Source organism: Spermophilus citellus (genome assembly GCF_964194105.1).
Source record: "Spermophilus citellus genome assembly, chromosome: X".
Lineage (NCBI taxonomy): Eukaryota > Metazoa > Chordata > Mammalia > Rodentia > Sciuridae > Spermophilus > Spermophilus citellus.
The window spans coordinates 10279543-10297095 of NC_138190.1; the positions used below are offsets into that span (position 1 = coordinate 10279543).

The 17553-nt window shown below is 38.1% G+C and overlaps 1 protein-coding gene across 2 annotated transcripts in view; it reads right to left on the reverse strand.

Annotated features, from left to right (window-relative positions):
* Positions 1–1458: 1458 nt before the first annotated feature.
* ASB9 (ankyrin repeat and SOCS box containing 9) overlaps positions 1459–17553 on the reverse strand; it is a 36518-nt gene continuing 20423 nt past the window's right edge. The window contains exons 4-8 of one of the 2 annotated variants that reach the window (XM_081277296.1): positions 13258–13365; positions 11148–11298; positions 9471–9605; positions 7532–7723; positions 1459–1660 (exon numbers count right to left, since the gene is read on the reverse strand). In XM_081277296.1, the coding sequence (XP_081133422.1) occupies positions 1536–1660; positions 7532–7723; positions 9471–9605; positions 11148–11298; positions 13258–13365 (711 nt within the window). In that variant the 3' untranslated portion in view covers positions 1459–1535. Of the gene's footprint in view, positions 1661–7463; positions 7724–9470; positions 9606–11147; positions 11299–13257; positions 13366–17553 lie in introns of both variants that reach the window. The other variant, XM_081277297.1, reaches the window with a different exon arrangement.

Below are 17553 nucleotides of genomic sequence, written 5' to 3' on the forward strand. Positions count from 1 at the left end.
TACTGGGTACTTTGGAAAAGAAGCAAACCTGGTGTTAGTGGAATCTATCACCACAAAGTTTTCATGCCTGAATGGAAATTTCCAGAGCCTCTGTTGTAAACCATTTTATGATGGATCATTTATGAGAAGCAACCCTTTTGCTTGTTATCGTGTGACAACAGCGCCACTTGCTGGGAGAACAAGTTGAGCATTTTAGGATAATATTCTGGAGGTTCTTTTGGGAGGGGGGGGTTGTGTTGTTGTTTTTTTCCACATAGCAAATTAAATTTAGAATCACAGAAAAAAAATGTATTGGAAATATCTTTAAAGATCATCTAGACCATATGTCATCTTATTACAGATACATATTTTCCTTAAGTAGTTATGGTATTTTCTTTCTATCTATTGATGTAATAGAACCCTAAATTCATCTCTTAGACAGAATTGAAACTATAACCATCAGTGCTAAACTACATAACAGGTTTCCCATAAATCTGAAACTGTAAAGTAGTTAAAATCCATTCATTGAGTATCTAAAGAGCACTGTCTAGTCGAGATTTCTTCACTGATCTGTGTCTATCTGTTCAGTTTAATATAGTAGTCTCTAGCTAAGTTGTGGATATTAAAATATTGCTAATAACATTCAGAAACAGGCTTTTTTATTTTACCTAATTTTAACTAATTTGAATTTTTTGATTAGTCACATATAGGTAGTGCAGGGTTTCTCAACCTGGGCACTAGTTACATTTTGAACTGGATAATTCTTTGGTATATGAAGGGCTGTCCTATGTATTGTAGGATGTTAGCAGCATCTCTGGCCTCTACGTGCTCTATGACCATAGCTTAATCTTTCAGTAGGGACAACCACAAGTGTCTCCAGACTACCAAATATCCTCTGGATGGGGAGCAAAAATCACCACAGCAGAGAACTACTGGGTTAGTGGCTATTATATTGGACAGGACAAGTCTAGAACATGTTCAACTTGTATATGACATTTTGGTTGAGAAAAAGAATTTGCCCCTATACTCTACTAGGGTGTAGTAATTTTTTCATAATAACAGGAAAAGTTTAAAAAAGTAAACAAAGAAATGTTTTATATTCCCATATCACAGAGATGGAGCCAGGACAGTAATACTGGAAAATTCTGCCTTGGTCAAAATTCCCCAGGTTCACATCAGAAAGCCTATATTTTATTCTGGCTCCTCTCTACTTGATCTCCCTGAGTTTAGGTGCATTACCTTGGAAAGGTAGTATATACTGCCCACCTGGTAGGTTTTCTGTAAAGACTAAATTGAATGATGTATAAAATGTTCCTTCCTTAGCATTTGTCATGTAGTAGATATTCAAAAGAGTAGCCATTATTTCAGACATTCTTTCAAGTCAGGGGCAGGGGACATCTTAGTGCCTTCCAACCAAAAATATAAAGTACCTAATGTGTTTCTATTAAGAATAAAAAAAACTAGCCAAGCACTATAAACCTAACTTTATTTTAAATTCCAGTGGCTACAATATTCAATGTTTATCTGTTGTTTTTGAATCTGTTCCTTTGACTCAATTAAAGGTGTAGAAGGAACCGTTTCAGCTCCTCCGGGAGAAGGAGTCCAGTTATCTTATGATGCTGCTGGATGCCAAAGCACTTCCGGATTCTCAGGCGGCATAACTGCATCAAAGAAGGGGGCCCTGGGGAAAGATCACGAGACAAGTCACACACTGGTTTCATTGATCTAAGACTGCTTTTCCTTTCCTATTTTAAGCATATAAAATACAATATTGTTGTAAGTAAATAATATGGTACAGTTTAAGACTATTTTTGTGAAAGGCATTTTTAAGCCATATTGTCTCTTTTGTGGTATCCAACTGAAATAAGCTCATTGGGTTTTAATTTAGAACAGAGTGCAAGAAATTTAAAACTTAGCCTTACTAACAAAAGCTTAAGAAAACTAATTTGGGAATTACACAGCTACACGAAAATTCTAATAATGAAAATAAAAATCATGTTTAATGGCATTGTTGTCTTTTACTTTTAAAATAAGGTAATATTTCTAGAAGCAAACATGTCTTTTTTATAATCTTAGCAATTTATAAGATATTCAAATAAAATGAGCAATCAGTGAATCACAAGTGTATGCTATCTTATTAAGTCACATTTGCTTTCATATTCTGTATTCAGAGCTATCCCAAAGCTTCAACTCATAGGTAAAAAGTGAACTAGCATAAACCTTGCCTGGGGAACATTCAAGAGTTTACATTTTAGGATGGTGGCTTTCAACAGAGAACAGGTGGGGAGAAGGGAAGAAGTACCTGCTCCCTAGGGGACACTGGGCAATGTCTGAAGCCATGTTTTATTATCACAGCTTGGATAAAGTGCCATTGGTATCTAATGGGTAGAGAGTCAGGGATGCTACTAAATATCCTGCAGTATATAGGACAGCTCCCAACTGACCCAAAATGTCAATAATGCCAAGGTTGAAAACCCCTGTTACAGAGTAAAAGGATAGGGAATGATTTTTCACTCCATCCCAACTCCCTGCATCAATTTGTAATGGAAATTCTCTTTGCGTTATTTTAAGAAAAGGAAAACTATATACCCTCAAAAATTCCATAAAACAGTAGCCCACAGTCCAGGCTGCACTTTGGAAGTGTCTGGGGATGAGGATCTTTAAACTACATGATGCTGGGCCCCATCCCAGAAATGGTGCTTTGATAATTGTTGACTGGGGCTTGTGCATCTGTATTTTTTAAAGGCATGGGCCCTGGCTCATTTTATTGTGCAGCTAGGATTGAAGATACAATTGAAAGGAAACTGTGGTCTCTATTTTCCCATATTGCTACAAGCTACAGGGTAAACTGAGTTACACATCTCTCAGGTAATATAGAATGAAGAGAGGTAGAAATAGAGAAATATAATTTTTTAAATGAACTCAAGATTTTAAAAGGGCCCTAACAACACTTTCAGAATGGCTTTGTTGGGATTCAGGACATCTTTCAGATTATGTCCAGTGTACCCAAAGAATAGACTAACTGATGGCAAAGAAATATAACTTAATCTAATCTCACTAAGGATGATCAAAGGATGTGATTCATCAAGTGTGCTAGATACACTGTCAGGGACAACTGTAGGAAATAATGATAAAAGCCTTATGAAGAACAAGACCTCAGAACAAGCCCAATAGAGAATTATGGAAAGCATGACATCCGAGTAAGGTCAATATAACTACTGATGACAACAAAATAGCTGTTAACTAAAAGATCTAAACAGAAACTACTCAAAAGAGAAAAACACAAATGGCCAATAAATATTTGAAAAAATGTTCAACATCTCTGGAAATCAGAGAAATGCAAATCAAAACTACACTAGGATTTCATCTCACTCCTGTCAGAATGGCAGTGATCAAGAATACAAACAATAGATGCTGGTAAGGTTGTGGGGAGAAAGGAACACTTGTATATTGTTGGTGAAAGGAAGTCTAGTAGAATAGAGGAAGGAGAATGGGTGGGGGGGACAGGAGGGAAAAGCAGGGACTGTGAACTGAAATCAATTTCCATGCATGTATGAATTTTGTGAGGATGAACCCAACTATTATGTATAACTATGAAGCTCTAATTTAAAAAAAAAAAGAATAGCTGCTGACTTTTTACTGCATGTAGCATGATTACAACTGTAGTTCTAATTCCATATAAACAGAGCTGAAAATTCACTACAGTTTTGGAGCCACTTGTTGGCACCTACTTTGCTCAATAATAAAATCAATTAACTGTATTTATGAATTGGCATATTCCTTTGGGTCTTGCCTTTTTTCTCCTATTTGGGGTGAAGGGGTTCCTGTCATGCTGGACTGAGAGAGTCATGTTTAGTTCTCATTGGGTTCAACAAACACTGGTTTAGCTGCTTATCAAGAATAGTGGTATTCTTGAAATACTTTCCCTTTCCCTCTGAAGAAGGGGAAATCCTGCCTTTTCTAACAACCATGCAAAGTCCAATTCAGAACATGGCTGTGTTTCACCTGATGTTCTCCTGTCACTACACCATTGAAAGAGGACAGTAATTTAATTAAGCCACTTCCCTGAGCACAGAGAAACAGGTGGACTGAATCAACAGAGACATCCAGACAGAAATTGCCGCATTCAATTTGCATGTCCAACTTTCTGCACTTGTCTGGCACCATTTCAGGTGAGTTTTCAGCCTGATGGGAGGTGACCTCACCAGAATCCCAAAAGTGGTGCACGGAGGCAAAACACATCATTCTCTCCAGGGGCAAATTATACTTTATCTATTTATTTATGGTGTTGGGGATGAAACTCAGGGCCTTGTGCATGCTAGGCTTGAGCTATGGGCTGCAGACCCCTCAATTTATATTTTGTAAATCAGCTATATCCTTGGCTATACTTTTGCTTCACATGTGAACTGTGAAGCAAAAGAGTTAAAGGAACCGAAATCTCTAGGAATGGTTTTGGGAAACAAAGTGGAAAGAAAGAGCCAGAAAAAGCTATTTGAAAATCTTAAGAGATAAACTATACTACAGAGCAATAGTAACATAAACAGCATGATATTGGCATCAAAACAGACTGGTAGACCAATGGTATAGAATAGAGGACACAGAGACTAACCCACAAAATTATAGTTATATTAGACAAAGGTGCCAAAAACATGCATTGGAGGGAAGATAGCCTCTTCAACAAATGGTGCTGGGAAAACTGGAAATCCATATGCAACAAAATGAAATTAAACCCCTATCTCTCACCATGCACAAAACTCAACTCAAAGTGGATCAAGGACCTAGGAAATTAAACCAGAGACTCTCCGTCTAATAGAAGAAAAAGTAGGCCCTAATCTTCATCATGTGGGATTAGGCCCCAACTTCCTTAATAAGACTCCTATATCTGGCTGGGGTTGTGGCTCAGTGGTAGAGCACTTGCCTAGCATGTGCAAGGTGCTGGGTTCGATCCTCAGCAACACATAAAAATAAATAAAAACAAAATAAAGGTTAAAAAAAGACTCCTACAGCACAAGAATTAAAACCAAGAATCAATAAATGGGATGAACTCAAACTAAAAAGTTTCTTCTCAGCAAAAGAAACAATCTGTGAGGTGAATAGAGAGGCTACATCTTGGGAGCAAATTTTACCCCTCACACATCAGATAGAGCACTAATCTCTAGGGTATATAAAGAACTCAAAAAGCTAAGCACGCGCACACGCACACACACACACACAAATAACCCAATCAATAAATGGGCCAAGGACATGAACAGACACTTCTCAGAAGAGGATATTCAAATCAATCAACAAATATATGAAAAAATGTTCATCATCTCTAGCAATTAGAGAAATGCAAATCAAAACTACTCTAAGATACCATCTCACTCCAGTCAGAATGGCAGTATTATGAATACAAACAACAAAAAGTGTTGGTGAGGATGTGGGGGAAAAGGCATACTCATACATTGCTGGTGGGGCTGCAAATTGGTGCAATCAATATGAAAAGCAGTATGGAGATTCCTTGGAAAACTTGAAATAAAACCACCATTTGACCCAGCTATCCCTCTCCTCGGTCTATACCCAAGGGACTTAAAAAACAGCATACTATAGGGACACAGCCACATCAATGTTTTTAGCAGCACAATTCACAATAGCTAAATTGTGGAACCAACCTAGATGACCTTCAATAGATGAATGGATAAAGACACTGTGATATATATACACAATGGAATATTACTCAGCAATAAAAGAGAATAAATGGCATTTGCAGGTAAATGGATGTAGTTGGAGAAGATAATGCTAAATGAAGTTAGCCAATCCCAAAAAACAAATGGTGAATGTTTTCTCTGATATAAGGTGACTGACTCATAGTGGGGTAGGGAGGGGGAGCATGGGAGGAATAGATGAACTCTAGATAGGACGAGGGATAGGAGGGGAAAGAAGGGGGCAGGGGGTTAGCAATGATGGTGGAATGTGATGGACATCATTATCCAAAGTACATGTATGAAGACATGAATTGGTGTGAATATACTTTATATACAAACAAACAGGAAAAATTGTGCTCTATATGTGTAATAAGAATTGTAATGCATTCCACTGTCATGTATTTGATCCACTTCTTTTTTAAAAAAAATCTTAATAGATTATTTGACAGAGAAGGATATATATATTAAAGTCATAATATAGGAGATACACACACACACACACACACACATATATATATATATATATATATATATATATATATATATATATATATCTCCTATATTATGACTTTAAGGAGTCCTTAGGCACTTTTGCATTTGTGGACCCCTTTCCCAATAAAAATATATTAAAAATCATATTTTACAACTATGTTGGTATAAGGATGAATATAATCCAGATTGAGTTTTATTCATTTTTCCTTCTGATTTTAAAAGAAATTAAGATATTTCTGTGGGCCTTGAAGCACTAGAGGAGAAACTGGCCCTGTATATATGCATAGCATTTTTTGAAAATAAGAAATCACCAAAATGCAGGTAGAATTGCTCAGTAATTATCTTTCTTACTGTTTAACATAAAAATGTCTCTGTTTGATTGTTCCTTCTGCCTGGGTCAGTCTTCCCTAGCCCTGCCAGCACCAACAAGGAGTACAGGCATATGCCAAGATGGGAGCTTGGCATGGCAAGTACCCTGTGGTCATGAAGAAGGAGGAAGAGTTCCTTGGCCTACTTTATATAGTTCTATTCAGAACTGTCCCAAATTTTTAGTATGTGGGGAGAAAAAAACAGATTACATGACATAAAAATCCTTGTAGTGGGCAAGTCTGCTTCAAAACTCACAACCCCTAAAACTTGACATAGTCAACCCTCTGGTAATAGAGTAGGTGCTGAGTTGGCTGCTGAATTGCCTCTAGAATAATGAAGATTGCAGTGAGGTGTCTCCCCAACCTGAGAGATCTTTGTTTCCCATCCTAGATCCACATCCCAAGAAAGTAACCCTCCTCCTATACACACCACTCAACCACAATGTTTAGCTCTTTGGGTTGAGTGTCAGTTCTTATTTATGAAGGAGTATGAACTTATTGTTGGTTCACTTATAATAGTAAATGTCTATGAATTGGTGTGAATTATTAAAAAGAAACTCTAAACTCTCTATTAGCTACATTTTAATTCCACAATTCAAATATCCAATAGTCTATCCCCTCTGTGGTACAATGAGACATCCTGGAGCATCATGGAAACACCAAAAAGGATTCTGCTGTATCATTCTAAAGTATGTTTTAGATAACTTTAATCTTTAAATTATTAAATAACAAATTAATTCTTTGAAAACTGGACTACTACATATATGAACATTAGAACATCCCAAAGAGCATGTCTCTGACATGCAGAACAATAGGAGGGCCATTCACAACATAACCAATATCGCACCCTGTTAAATACTAACTAGTCATAACTTCCCCACATTTGGTGATGACAGATGGTAAACTTGTATAGGATTGTTAGTCAGAACTTAGTAAGTACCTGCCTCTTATTAAGGCTGGAAGGAGTCTTTATGGATTAGAGCTTAAGTTCAGGCAAAGGAGAAGCACCTTCTCTCTCTAAGAAGAGCTGGGTCAGAGGGCTCTCTGGAGGCACCAGCTCCACTGGACGTTTGCCTTCAGCATTCTTGGCCCTGGTGTCTGCTCCAAAGTCCATGAGCAGGCACGCCAACTCCTCACTGCATATCCTGGCCACTACGTGGAGAGGGGAATCCAGACCTTTGCCTTTGTTCACACCTGCTCCTAAATAGTCATAAGAACAAAAGAGGGTCAGCCAAGGAGCAGAGTCCAACCATCCCATTTCTCAAAGCACAGAGCCTCAAAATTCTCTAAGAAAGCTGATCCATGGTGAGCATAGCAATTTGATCATTTGATTCTATTTAATATCATGAGAAAACCATTTGACAATATGCCTGAATGTACAGCATGAGCTAGCTACCATATTAAGTGAAAACTGTGCCACTGAGCATTATATGTCAGCATGATAGATACAAGAAAAATCATGGTGGCATGAAAGCTTCACAGTCATTATTTAAATAGTCTAAGTGCTGGCCAGTATAGGCTCAGAAGGAGGACAGATACTGAAGTCCTAATTATACCAAGCAGCCAATTGCATACACTGAACAATCACCACAGGTTTTTAAACTTGGGACTTCAAACTGTGTGATTTGGACTATAAAAAGCAATCAACTCATAAAGACATCACCTAGGTTGGGAGAACCAATTGCAAGATCAGAGGGAAGGTGGCCAAGTCTCCTCTTCATGAGTAAGGTGTATTTGTAAGACCATCTCCACCTAATTCCACACTGATAGTCTTGACAAATCCCCACCTGGTCCAGATCTTGGCTCTTATTGTGACATGTGGGGACACGTGGCTTTGCCTGAGATGCTGTCCCTGCAGCAAAATGAGAATCTATATCCCCTCAACAAATGTGAACTTAATTGAGGAATGAATGACAAATATGGCCCTTTTCTGGATAGTAGCTTAAAATGTATTTAAGGTGATAAAGAAAAATTAAATTATAGCATTTGCAGGAAAATAGATGAACCATTTTGTTAAGTAAAATAAGCCAAACCCAGAAAGTCATGGGTTGTATATTTTCTCTCATATGTGGAAGCTTAAAAGGAAAAAAGGAAGGGGGTGAATCTCATGAAAATCAAGAGGAGATCAGTAGAGGAAAAGAAAGGGACCAAGGGGTGGAAGAAGGGAAAGTTCAGGGGAGTGATACTGGCCAAATTACATTGTTATATTGTGTGCATGTAACAATAAATCCCACCATTGCGTGCAACCATACTGCACCAAAAAAAAATGAGGAGAAAAAAAAATCTATCTAGGGTGATGGGAGAGAGAGAGAGAAAGAGGAAAGACAGAATGAATGAATCTCCTAATTCATAAAAATGGCCACCAAATGAATGGAAGACCAAAATATACCTATAAGAACATTCATTTCTAAGACTCCTGGAGTCTTAAAAAATGAATAGAATTAAAATGTGATAAAATGGTGAGAAGGGGGCTAGATAATAGCAGGGAGATGAAAAGGAAAATGAGGAGTTTTCAATGAAAGTGTTTACATCAGGCTAAAAATTGGGATAGTTCAATTTCAAAATAAAGAGAACTGGTGAAGATGGTCCCAAATTGGAAGACTCAGCCCAAATCCCACAGCACTGCAGTTTATGCAGGGCCTAATCATAGACTAGGCAGAGGAAAGAGAAACTAGTGATCATGGAAGACCACCCCTGGGAGGAGGTATCATCATCATCATTATCATCATTATCATCATCATCATCATCATCATCATCATCCTGATTACAAGTCAAACAACTAAAGTTCTAACAAAATAAAATAACTCCCCTAGAAACACACTCAGTACAAACTCTGATCTGGCCCAACTCCACTGCCTGCACTCTTTGCTACAACAGAAAGATTTTTAAAATACATTTAATTTACTTTTCATTTTCTTTCCTTCTTTTGGTTTGTTTTTTGTCCTACCTGACTCCAGAAGCTTCTTGACACAGGCTATCTGCTGGTTTTCACAAGCCAAATAGAGGGGCGTGCCCAGGTGGCTGATGTTACGGTCAATGTCGCCCCCATGAGCTGCAAGGGTCTCAATGCACTCCGCATGGCCTACAGTCCAAAGCAGGAGTAAACAGTTACAGCACATGTTCCCTTGGCTAAGGAAACAACACTGTCCCCATTTTTGCATGTTTAAATTTGTCAGCAACATATCCAGGGATCAAAAGTGGTTTTCTTCATATAGAATAAGGAATGATTTTAAACACAAGTTGTGATCTGTAACTGTTAAGGGGAACTGCACTTGAGCTTCCCAGCCATGGTAAACAACCAGCAATCATCCACGTTTCAATTGTTCATGGTTTTGTAACTGGTCTGAGTTGGGGAGAGCTAGGGAGGAACAGGAATTAAAGTGGATCTCAAGAAGAAATAGCATGATGTGGGTCACAAGACAAGGAAGGAAACTTACAACCTCAGCAAGGCTAGGCCTGGGAAAAACAGGCCAGAGTGGGCATAGGCCAGGCTTAGAAGAATCTGGCAAATCCCACAAGAGAGGGTCCAGTCTGGTAAACTAGGTATAGTGAAAGCTGAATCACTCTTCCGTTGTTCAGAATGCCATTGTTTAAACATTGATCCTTTATGTTTCTCAAGTTATACCATTTTAGCTACATGTATCCACTGAATGTGATAAATTAGTGTGACCCTTAATAAATAAATGTCACCAGGCATGGTGGCACATGTCTGTAATCCCAGCAGCTCTGGAGGCTGAGGCAATAGGATCACGAGTTCAAAGCCAGCCTCAGCAACTTAGCGAGATCCTGTCTCAAAATAAAAGAATAAAAAGGGTTAGGGATGTGACTCAGTGATTAAGTGCCCTTGGTTCAATCCCCTGTACAATAAATAAATAAATAAATAAATAAATAAATAAATAAATAAATAAATATCAATGTTTTGGTAGGTAATTATCACATGGGTTGGGAAGCTATTCTGTGAAAGCCACTGGGGAAACAGAAAGCCCATGGGCAAAGTATAATTATGATGATAATGATGAAACTAAACATCAGAGAAAAGAAAAATTTGTAATTTTATTTTTTGTCTCAGAGTTAAGAATATCAGTGAACTCGTGGCTTTATGAAAAATATTACTCCCCTAAATGTATATACATCTTATAGTTCCCAAAATTGAAAATTTGTTTCACTTGGCAAATTTTGGTGGCCCTGAGATACTATTTCTTGAGGTCATAAAATAGAAGAATATAATTTGTTTCATAAAACTGCTTGATTTCTATAAGGTCACAGGTTCAACAATATATTCCACAAATATTGATGGATAGTCTACTAGGTACCAAGTCCTGTTCCAGAAATATAATGGTGAACATTCCAAATGCTCTAAAAGAGAGATTCTTAAACTTACTGTACTTCATCATCAGTTGGAGGGCATGTTAAAACAAACACAGATGGTTAGGCCCCACCCCCAGAGTTACTGATTCAATGGGGCCGAGGCTACATTTGCAGGCCCCCTTCTGCTGATGCTTCTAGTATCAGGACCCCACTTTGAGAATTACTGCTTAAAAAATATACCTTTTATTCCCTCTTTCAACAGTAAGATGCTTCTTGAAAAACTTGGTGGAAAACCTAAAATTCTCAACAGATTTACCTCTCTTAGCAGCCTCGTGGATGGGCGATGCAAGATCACTCTCAGGATGGGGGCTGGCTCCATGCTGCAGAAGCAAATTCACACAGTCCTGGCTGCCACTGATACAAGCATTAAATAAGGGAGTATGCCAGTCTGTAGTCATGCCATTCACCTAAGGGGACAAAAAGCTCTAGGCTACACACAGCTATAAAATGGGGAGGAAAACAAATTCTAGAAGGTTGTTATGAAAAACTGAATGAGATGTCAAATGCAAAACAGAAAGAATGTTACTGAAGGTTCTTTCTCCTCCATGCCCTTCCCAAGAACATGAACTTTGTTAGAGTGATTTTCAGTTTCCAAACTAATCTTATTTTAAACTTTCATCCTGGACTAATCCAATTTCCTCATAGCGACCATAGTAGTCTTCTAAAATTGTTAGAAAGTAATTTTTAATCATGTAAAAACATGATTTTCATATAAATATAGAGTTAACGCAGACCAAGGATTTTATTCAACTCATTCATTGACAAGGGAACCAGTAAGATGGTAAGTAAGGCTGGTTCAAAGAATTTATATAGTCAGTCAATAGACTGCTGAAACATATTTGCTAATAAATACAAAACTAGCTAATGCTCTAAAAACCATAAAACTATAATCTTTGTGGTGATCTTTTATAATGTTAGAAAAAAGACAGAAATTTACAGATTAATGTTTGGGCTATAATCAAAAAGTAAAAGCAAAGCCAAATGCAGACACATTCTTCTATGTCACTAAATAATCATTTGATGATTCTGTTAAAAAATGACATTGTGGGCTGGGGATGTGGCTCAAGCGGTAGCGCGCTCGCCTGGCATGCGTGCAGCCTGGGTTCAATCCTCAGCACCACATACCAACAAAGATGTTGTGTCCGCCGAGAACTAAAAAATAAATATTAAAAATTCTCTCTCTCTCTCTCTCTCCTCTCTCACTCTCTCTTTTAAAAAAAATGACATTGTGAAAGCAATGAATTTATTCTCACATTGTATTTACAAGCAAAGCCAGGATCTTAATGAGGTACAAAAATGCAGAGTACAAATTTTAAGATGTTCACTCTTAGTGTTGCCCAAGACCCTAGAGTAAGAGCTTCTATGAAGTTTGCACCATAAGATGCCTCTCTTGCTTCATGTCAGCCCTGGTCCTGTTTCCAAGTTTTGTATAAGTTTCCCTAACCCAGATATAAATCAGATGATGCACTCACCTCTGGCTCTCTATAATTTCAAGACAATAAGGTAGCTTGTGTTTTACTCTCCCACCATTAGGAATGAGTCAAAAATTTGTTCACTTTCACTTCCAAACCTTTGTATTTGCTGTTCCCAGTAGATGGGAAAGCCTATCATTTCCCCTAACCCATTATTCAGCTGACTAATTCCAACAGGTACTGTAAGTGTCAACTTAGATATCATTTTCTGTAGGAAGCCTCTTTTGACTCCCTCTCTTCCCAAAAGAAATACATTAGAGAAACACTTCTTTGTGCTCCCAACAACCATCTTAGTGGTGGTTTGTAAGAATAGCCCCAGATTCTCTATCCCACTATGCATATCCCTTTGCAACTCCTCCCATCACAAGATGGAGACTATTTTTCCGATCTTTGAATCTAGGCTTACTCATGTGAATCACTTTGGCCAATAAGACAGTAGCCAATATTATGTAGAAAGAGCCTGCTCTTCTTTGCTATTCTTGCAATCCCTGCTACCATGTGGAGAAGCTGAGGCTGCTTACTGAAGTATGAGAGACCACACAGACATTTTTCCATCTCCCCAAACATCCCAACCAAATATTTTATGCTTTCTACAATACTTTACTACCCTTCACCCACAGTAATGAAAGCAGAAATACAGCAGCTATTTATTAGCGGTGGGTGATAAGAAAATGCTAGAAATTCTAAGCATGACTTTGCAGCAAACAATTCAGTATTTCACCTTTCACTATAACGAACAAGTTTGATGGACATAATAACTCTTCAAAACACCACTCTTCATATTTCAAACCAGGCTCATCAAAAGTGCTAGAAACTATTCAGAAGGGGTAGAAACTGTCATTTTTCATTCTTAGATAATATTTGTCTCTAAGATATTATTTAACCTGCACTTACCTCAGCTCCATGCTTTATTAAAATACTTGCACAAGGCAGATGACCTCCAAGACAGGCTTCATGGAGTGGAGACACACGATCTGCTGTGGTGAGGTTCACAGGCCACCCCTGGCACAGCAGAAATGAGAAGAGTAAGAAGTGCAAAACAACAATGCCCTGGGGTTGGTTTTCAGCCATGATTCCAGTACTTATATGACAATTCTTCTCAAAGTTTTTTATTGTCACACACCACATTAAGGTGTTGATAATGATGTTAAAAAAAAGAAAGAAAGAAGAAGAAACTGCCCTGCAAGTATAATATGATACAATCATTAAGGGAAACGGTTTGGCAGTATCTGTTCCAGTTGATGAGATACATGTCTACAAACCAGCAATTTCACTCTAAGTTATGTCCACTATAGAAATATATACCTAGATAAATATACAAGAAAGTTCACAACAGCATGGTAGCTCAAAACTACAAACAACGAAATGGCCATCAATAGTAAAGTGGATGAATAAACTTGCATACAATCATTCAATGCAATATTGTACTGAACAAATTATAACTGCAAACAACTGCAAGGATGATGCCTATGAAAATAATGTTGAGCAAAAGAAGAAAAGACCCAATATGAGATATACTGAATGACTGCATTAACATAAAATTCAAAATAAGGCACACCTAACATATATTGTTTCAGAATACACACATGGGAAATAAAACCTTAACAAAGCAAGGAAGTCAGGATATGGTTACTTCTGTGGAAGAGAAAAAGTGCAAGGGGAGCAATGGGGTAGGTGGTCCTTTGGGGGAGCCAGCAATGTGCTATTTTTTTTCCATTTCTTGACCTGGGGGGGGGCAATCACATGGCAAAATTCTCATTACCATTACTATTTCTTAAATTGCACATATGTGTTTAAGTTAGTTTGCTTGTTCTACTTCTCAAATTAAAAGTTTTCAAGTTAGCATATCCTAAATTGCTAGGTTTAACAAGCAATTATGAAATTCTAACAAGTTAACCAGTGTCTCTTTCTTGTAGGACAATTATAAGGAAACTTCAAGGGAACACAGAATATACTACATGTGCCTTTTAGGAAACATAAATGTGATTTATTGCTTTAGGAAAGTAAAATGTTCGTATTAACTAATAAAATCTTTCTTGAAAATATAACTACTATATTTGGTAATATACCAGATTCAATAATGTATGTGATAAAAATACCACTTTTATCCAATTTTTCTTCTCAAAAGAAACCAAAATTCTGTTCCCTGATGACATTTACTTTTGTTCTTGGCCTTCCTAGCTTGTCTTGGTTTTAACAAAGGGATGAGCAAAACAACAATTCATGAGTCAAAATAGTCCACAGTCTATTTTTTTGTATAGGGCAGTAACTAAGAATGATTTTTATATTTTAAATGGCTGAAAAGAAATCAAAAGAATACTTTGTGATACATCCAAATTATTTCAGTGTTAAAGTTTTACCAGAATACAGCCCTGTCCACTCATTGTCATATTGTTTGTGACAGCTTTTGCACTACAACAGCAGAACAAGGTAGTTAAAACAGAAATTAGTTTGCAAAGTCTAAAATATTACTATCTGGTTCTTTATGGGAAAATTGCCAACTCTGGTCTTGATAAAAGAAAAGAATACATCATTTCTTACTTTACTATTCATACTTGACTTAACTGCCCAGTTAGGCAGGGAAATTTTTTACAGATTTTTAAAAAGTAGTTTCATCAATGCAACAAAAGAAGGTATAATGTCCACATGAGGCAAAAATTATGTGAGGGTATCAGATACAAATGGTTGGAAGACAGGTCCAGGCACAACACTCAGGTAAAGGACAATCACAAGAAGAGTGGCCCATAAAAAAAGGTACACAATGGGTCAGCAAGGCAAAGCAAGCAAGGAGTGACCATGAGAGCCACATCACCTCCAGAACCATGCAGTTGCCACCTTCAACTAGCATGTAGAATTTGAAAGAAGATTCCTTCTAATCCCACCCAGCCAAGTCTGCACAATCTGACACAGGATTTTCCTAGTTAGTGCTTATTAATAATAACAAATATACAACTAAGAATAATGAGGGAAAGCGTAAAATGAGCTTCCACCTGGCTGGCTTGCACACCTCTGACCTGTGAGCTCTTCAATGATTATCAAATGTCACCTAATCTCAGCCTATGATCAGAAGATCTTTGGGGTGGGTTCTTAGATCTGTATAATGTCAGGGCACAGAGGAAATAAAGTATTTGGGACCTGGCAACTTTCTGTCCAAGCCCCAAAATTCTTATGCTCACCTACATTGAACCAACTGACCACAAAGATGATTAGGATTTTTTCCCCATCCACAGTTACCACAGAAAGGAAGATCATGAACACCTGTCTCAGTCATATGCATAGAAAACATCATTCCCTCCTACTTTATCAAGGAAGTCACAGCCATTTAATGTGAGTTTCCTACAGGCCCCTTTTCTCCACCCCTAAAATCTCCCCACATTTCTCCTATTTTCTTTTTCTTTGCTCCTTTCTTTGAGGAAGAAATATATTAATTCACCCTGACAGCCAGTGCCTTTTCAATGCCCAAGACCTATGTCCATGACCTTCTGTCATCCACCTTCTCACATGCATTCATTTCCCAGGTCTCTCCTTTCTGGCACACCTTCCTTTTATTTTCGAATTCTTCCCTTCTGTCAGTCCCAACCCTCTGCCAAGCTACCATTCTATGCCCTTCTTCCCTTCACTCTCCCTTTTTTTTTTCAAAACTTGCTTATGCCCATTGTCTATCCTTTTTTCCCATTCATTCTCTCATCTTCTACCCATGCAATCCTGTTGAAATGGCTTTTAAATATCTCCAGTGGCTTCTTTTTTGTTGTTTTTATTTTTTGTTTTGCTTTTGGTACCAGGGATTGAAGCCAAGGGTGCTTAACCACTGACGTGCATCCCCAGTCCTTTTTTATAGTTTGAGACTCTGTGTGGTCTTGCTAAGTTGCTTAGGGCCTAAGTTGCTGAGGCTGGCTTTGAACTCATGATCCTCCTGCCTCAGCCTCCCAGGCTGCTGAGATTATGGGTTTGCACCCCCCATCTCCGCACCTGGCCAGTGACTTCTTCTTTATCAAACCCATATGTAATATTCTGTCCTTCTCCTCCTTTCACCTCTGAATTTGCTACATATTCATGTTGACCTCATGAAACCTCTCCTCTGACTTTTAAAATCCAGCTCTATCTGATTTTCAACTTCTGATGACCTTTTTTCTCTCTTTGACCGACTCCGACCTTTCCTTCTTGTGGTAGAACAGAATGGAAACATTAGCAGTTTAAGAGCTAACAGGCTGTGGTTTTGCACACTGACACACAGCAGCTCTGCATACTGACATTTAACCATAGGGCTGGCAGTAGCTAACAGGTACCCATAACAGATAACCACTGTAGCAGAAGCAGGAACAATGTAGTGGGAACAAATCAATCCCCCTTTAGGCTTAGTGCAGTCAAGAGTCCCTAAGCCATATGACCTAAGAGTACCTAGGCTATTGACAAGCTTGTACCCATATAAGGAATGTAGACTGCACCCTCCAATAGAAGTGCACCAACTCTGTTGCCTTGATGTACCCAAAACGTGCTTATGTATAAAAGCAAAAGCCTGGCCATGCTTGGGGCTCAGACTTTGGGAGTCATCCCTCTGGGCCATGGCGCCACTAATAAAATATTGCTTCCAGATCTCAGTGTCCTGACCCTCATTTCCTGCTACACTCTAATCTTTTTCTTTTCTCTCAGTACTGACTCTCTCCCTTTACCCCTTTCTCCCACAACACCCCACACACACGTACACACAAACTTACCATCAAATCTAAATCTCCACCCATGGTACATTTTCTATTTCCATGCTAAGACATAACTATCTTGAGACCCAGCTAGCAACAAACTCAGCCTTTGCCAACCTGAATGAAAGCTCCATTTTGCCAACCACGATTCTCTTGCCTGCTCCATCATCTTGTTTAATAACCTAGAACTGAGGCCTTAGGAGGGAGGACGGCAGAATAATTCCCAATTCCCAAGTTCAAATATTAGCACCATCACCAAGAAAGTGGTGTGACCTTAGGCTGGTTACTTATCTCCCTGATCCTCAATTATTTTTCTGTAAAATGGGAAGTGTACTTGTCTTAAAAGATGATTATGATGACTAAAAATGATGTATGAAAAATTTAGCACTCAGTAACTTCCAGGCATTTATTATCTGAAATTTGTTCTTCTTTGTCACTTAGCCTTCAATCAGCTGCCATATCCTAAAGATGTACTGTATCACATTGCCAATTA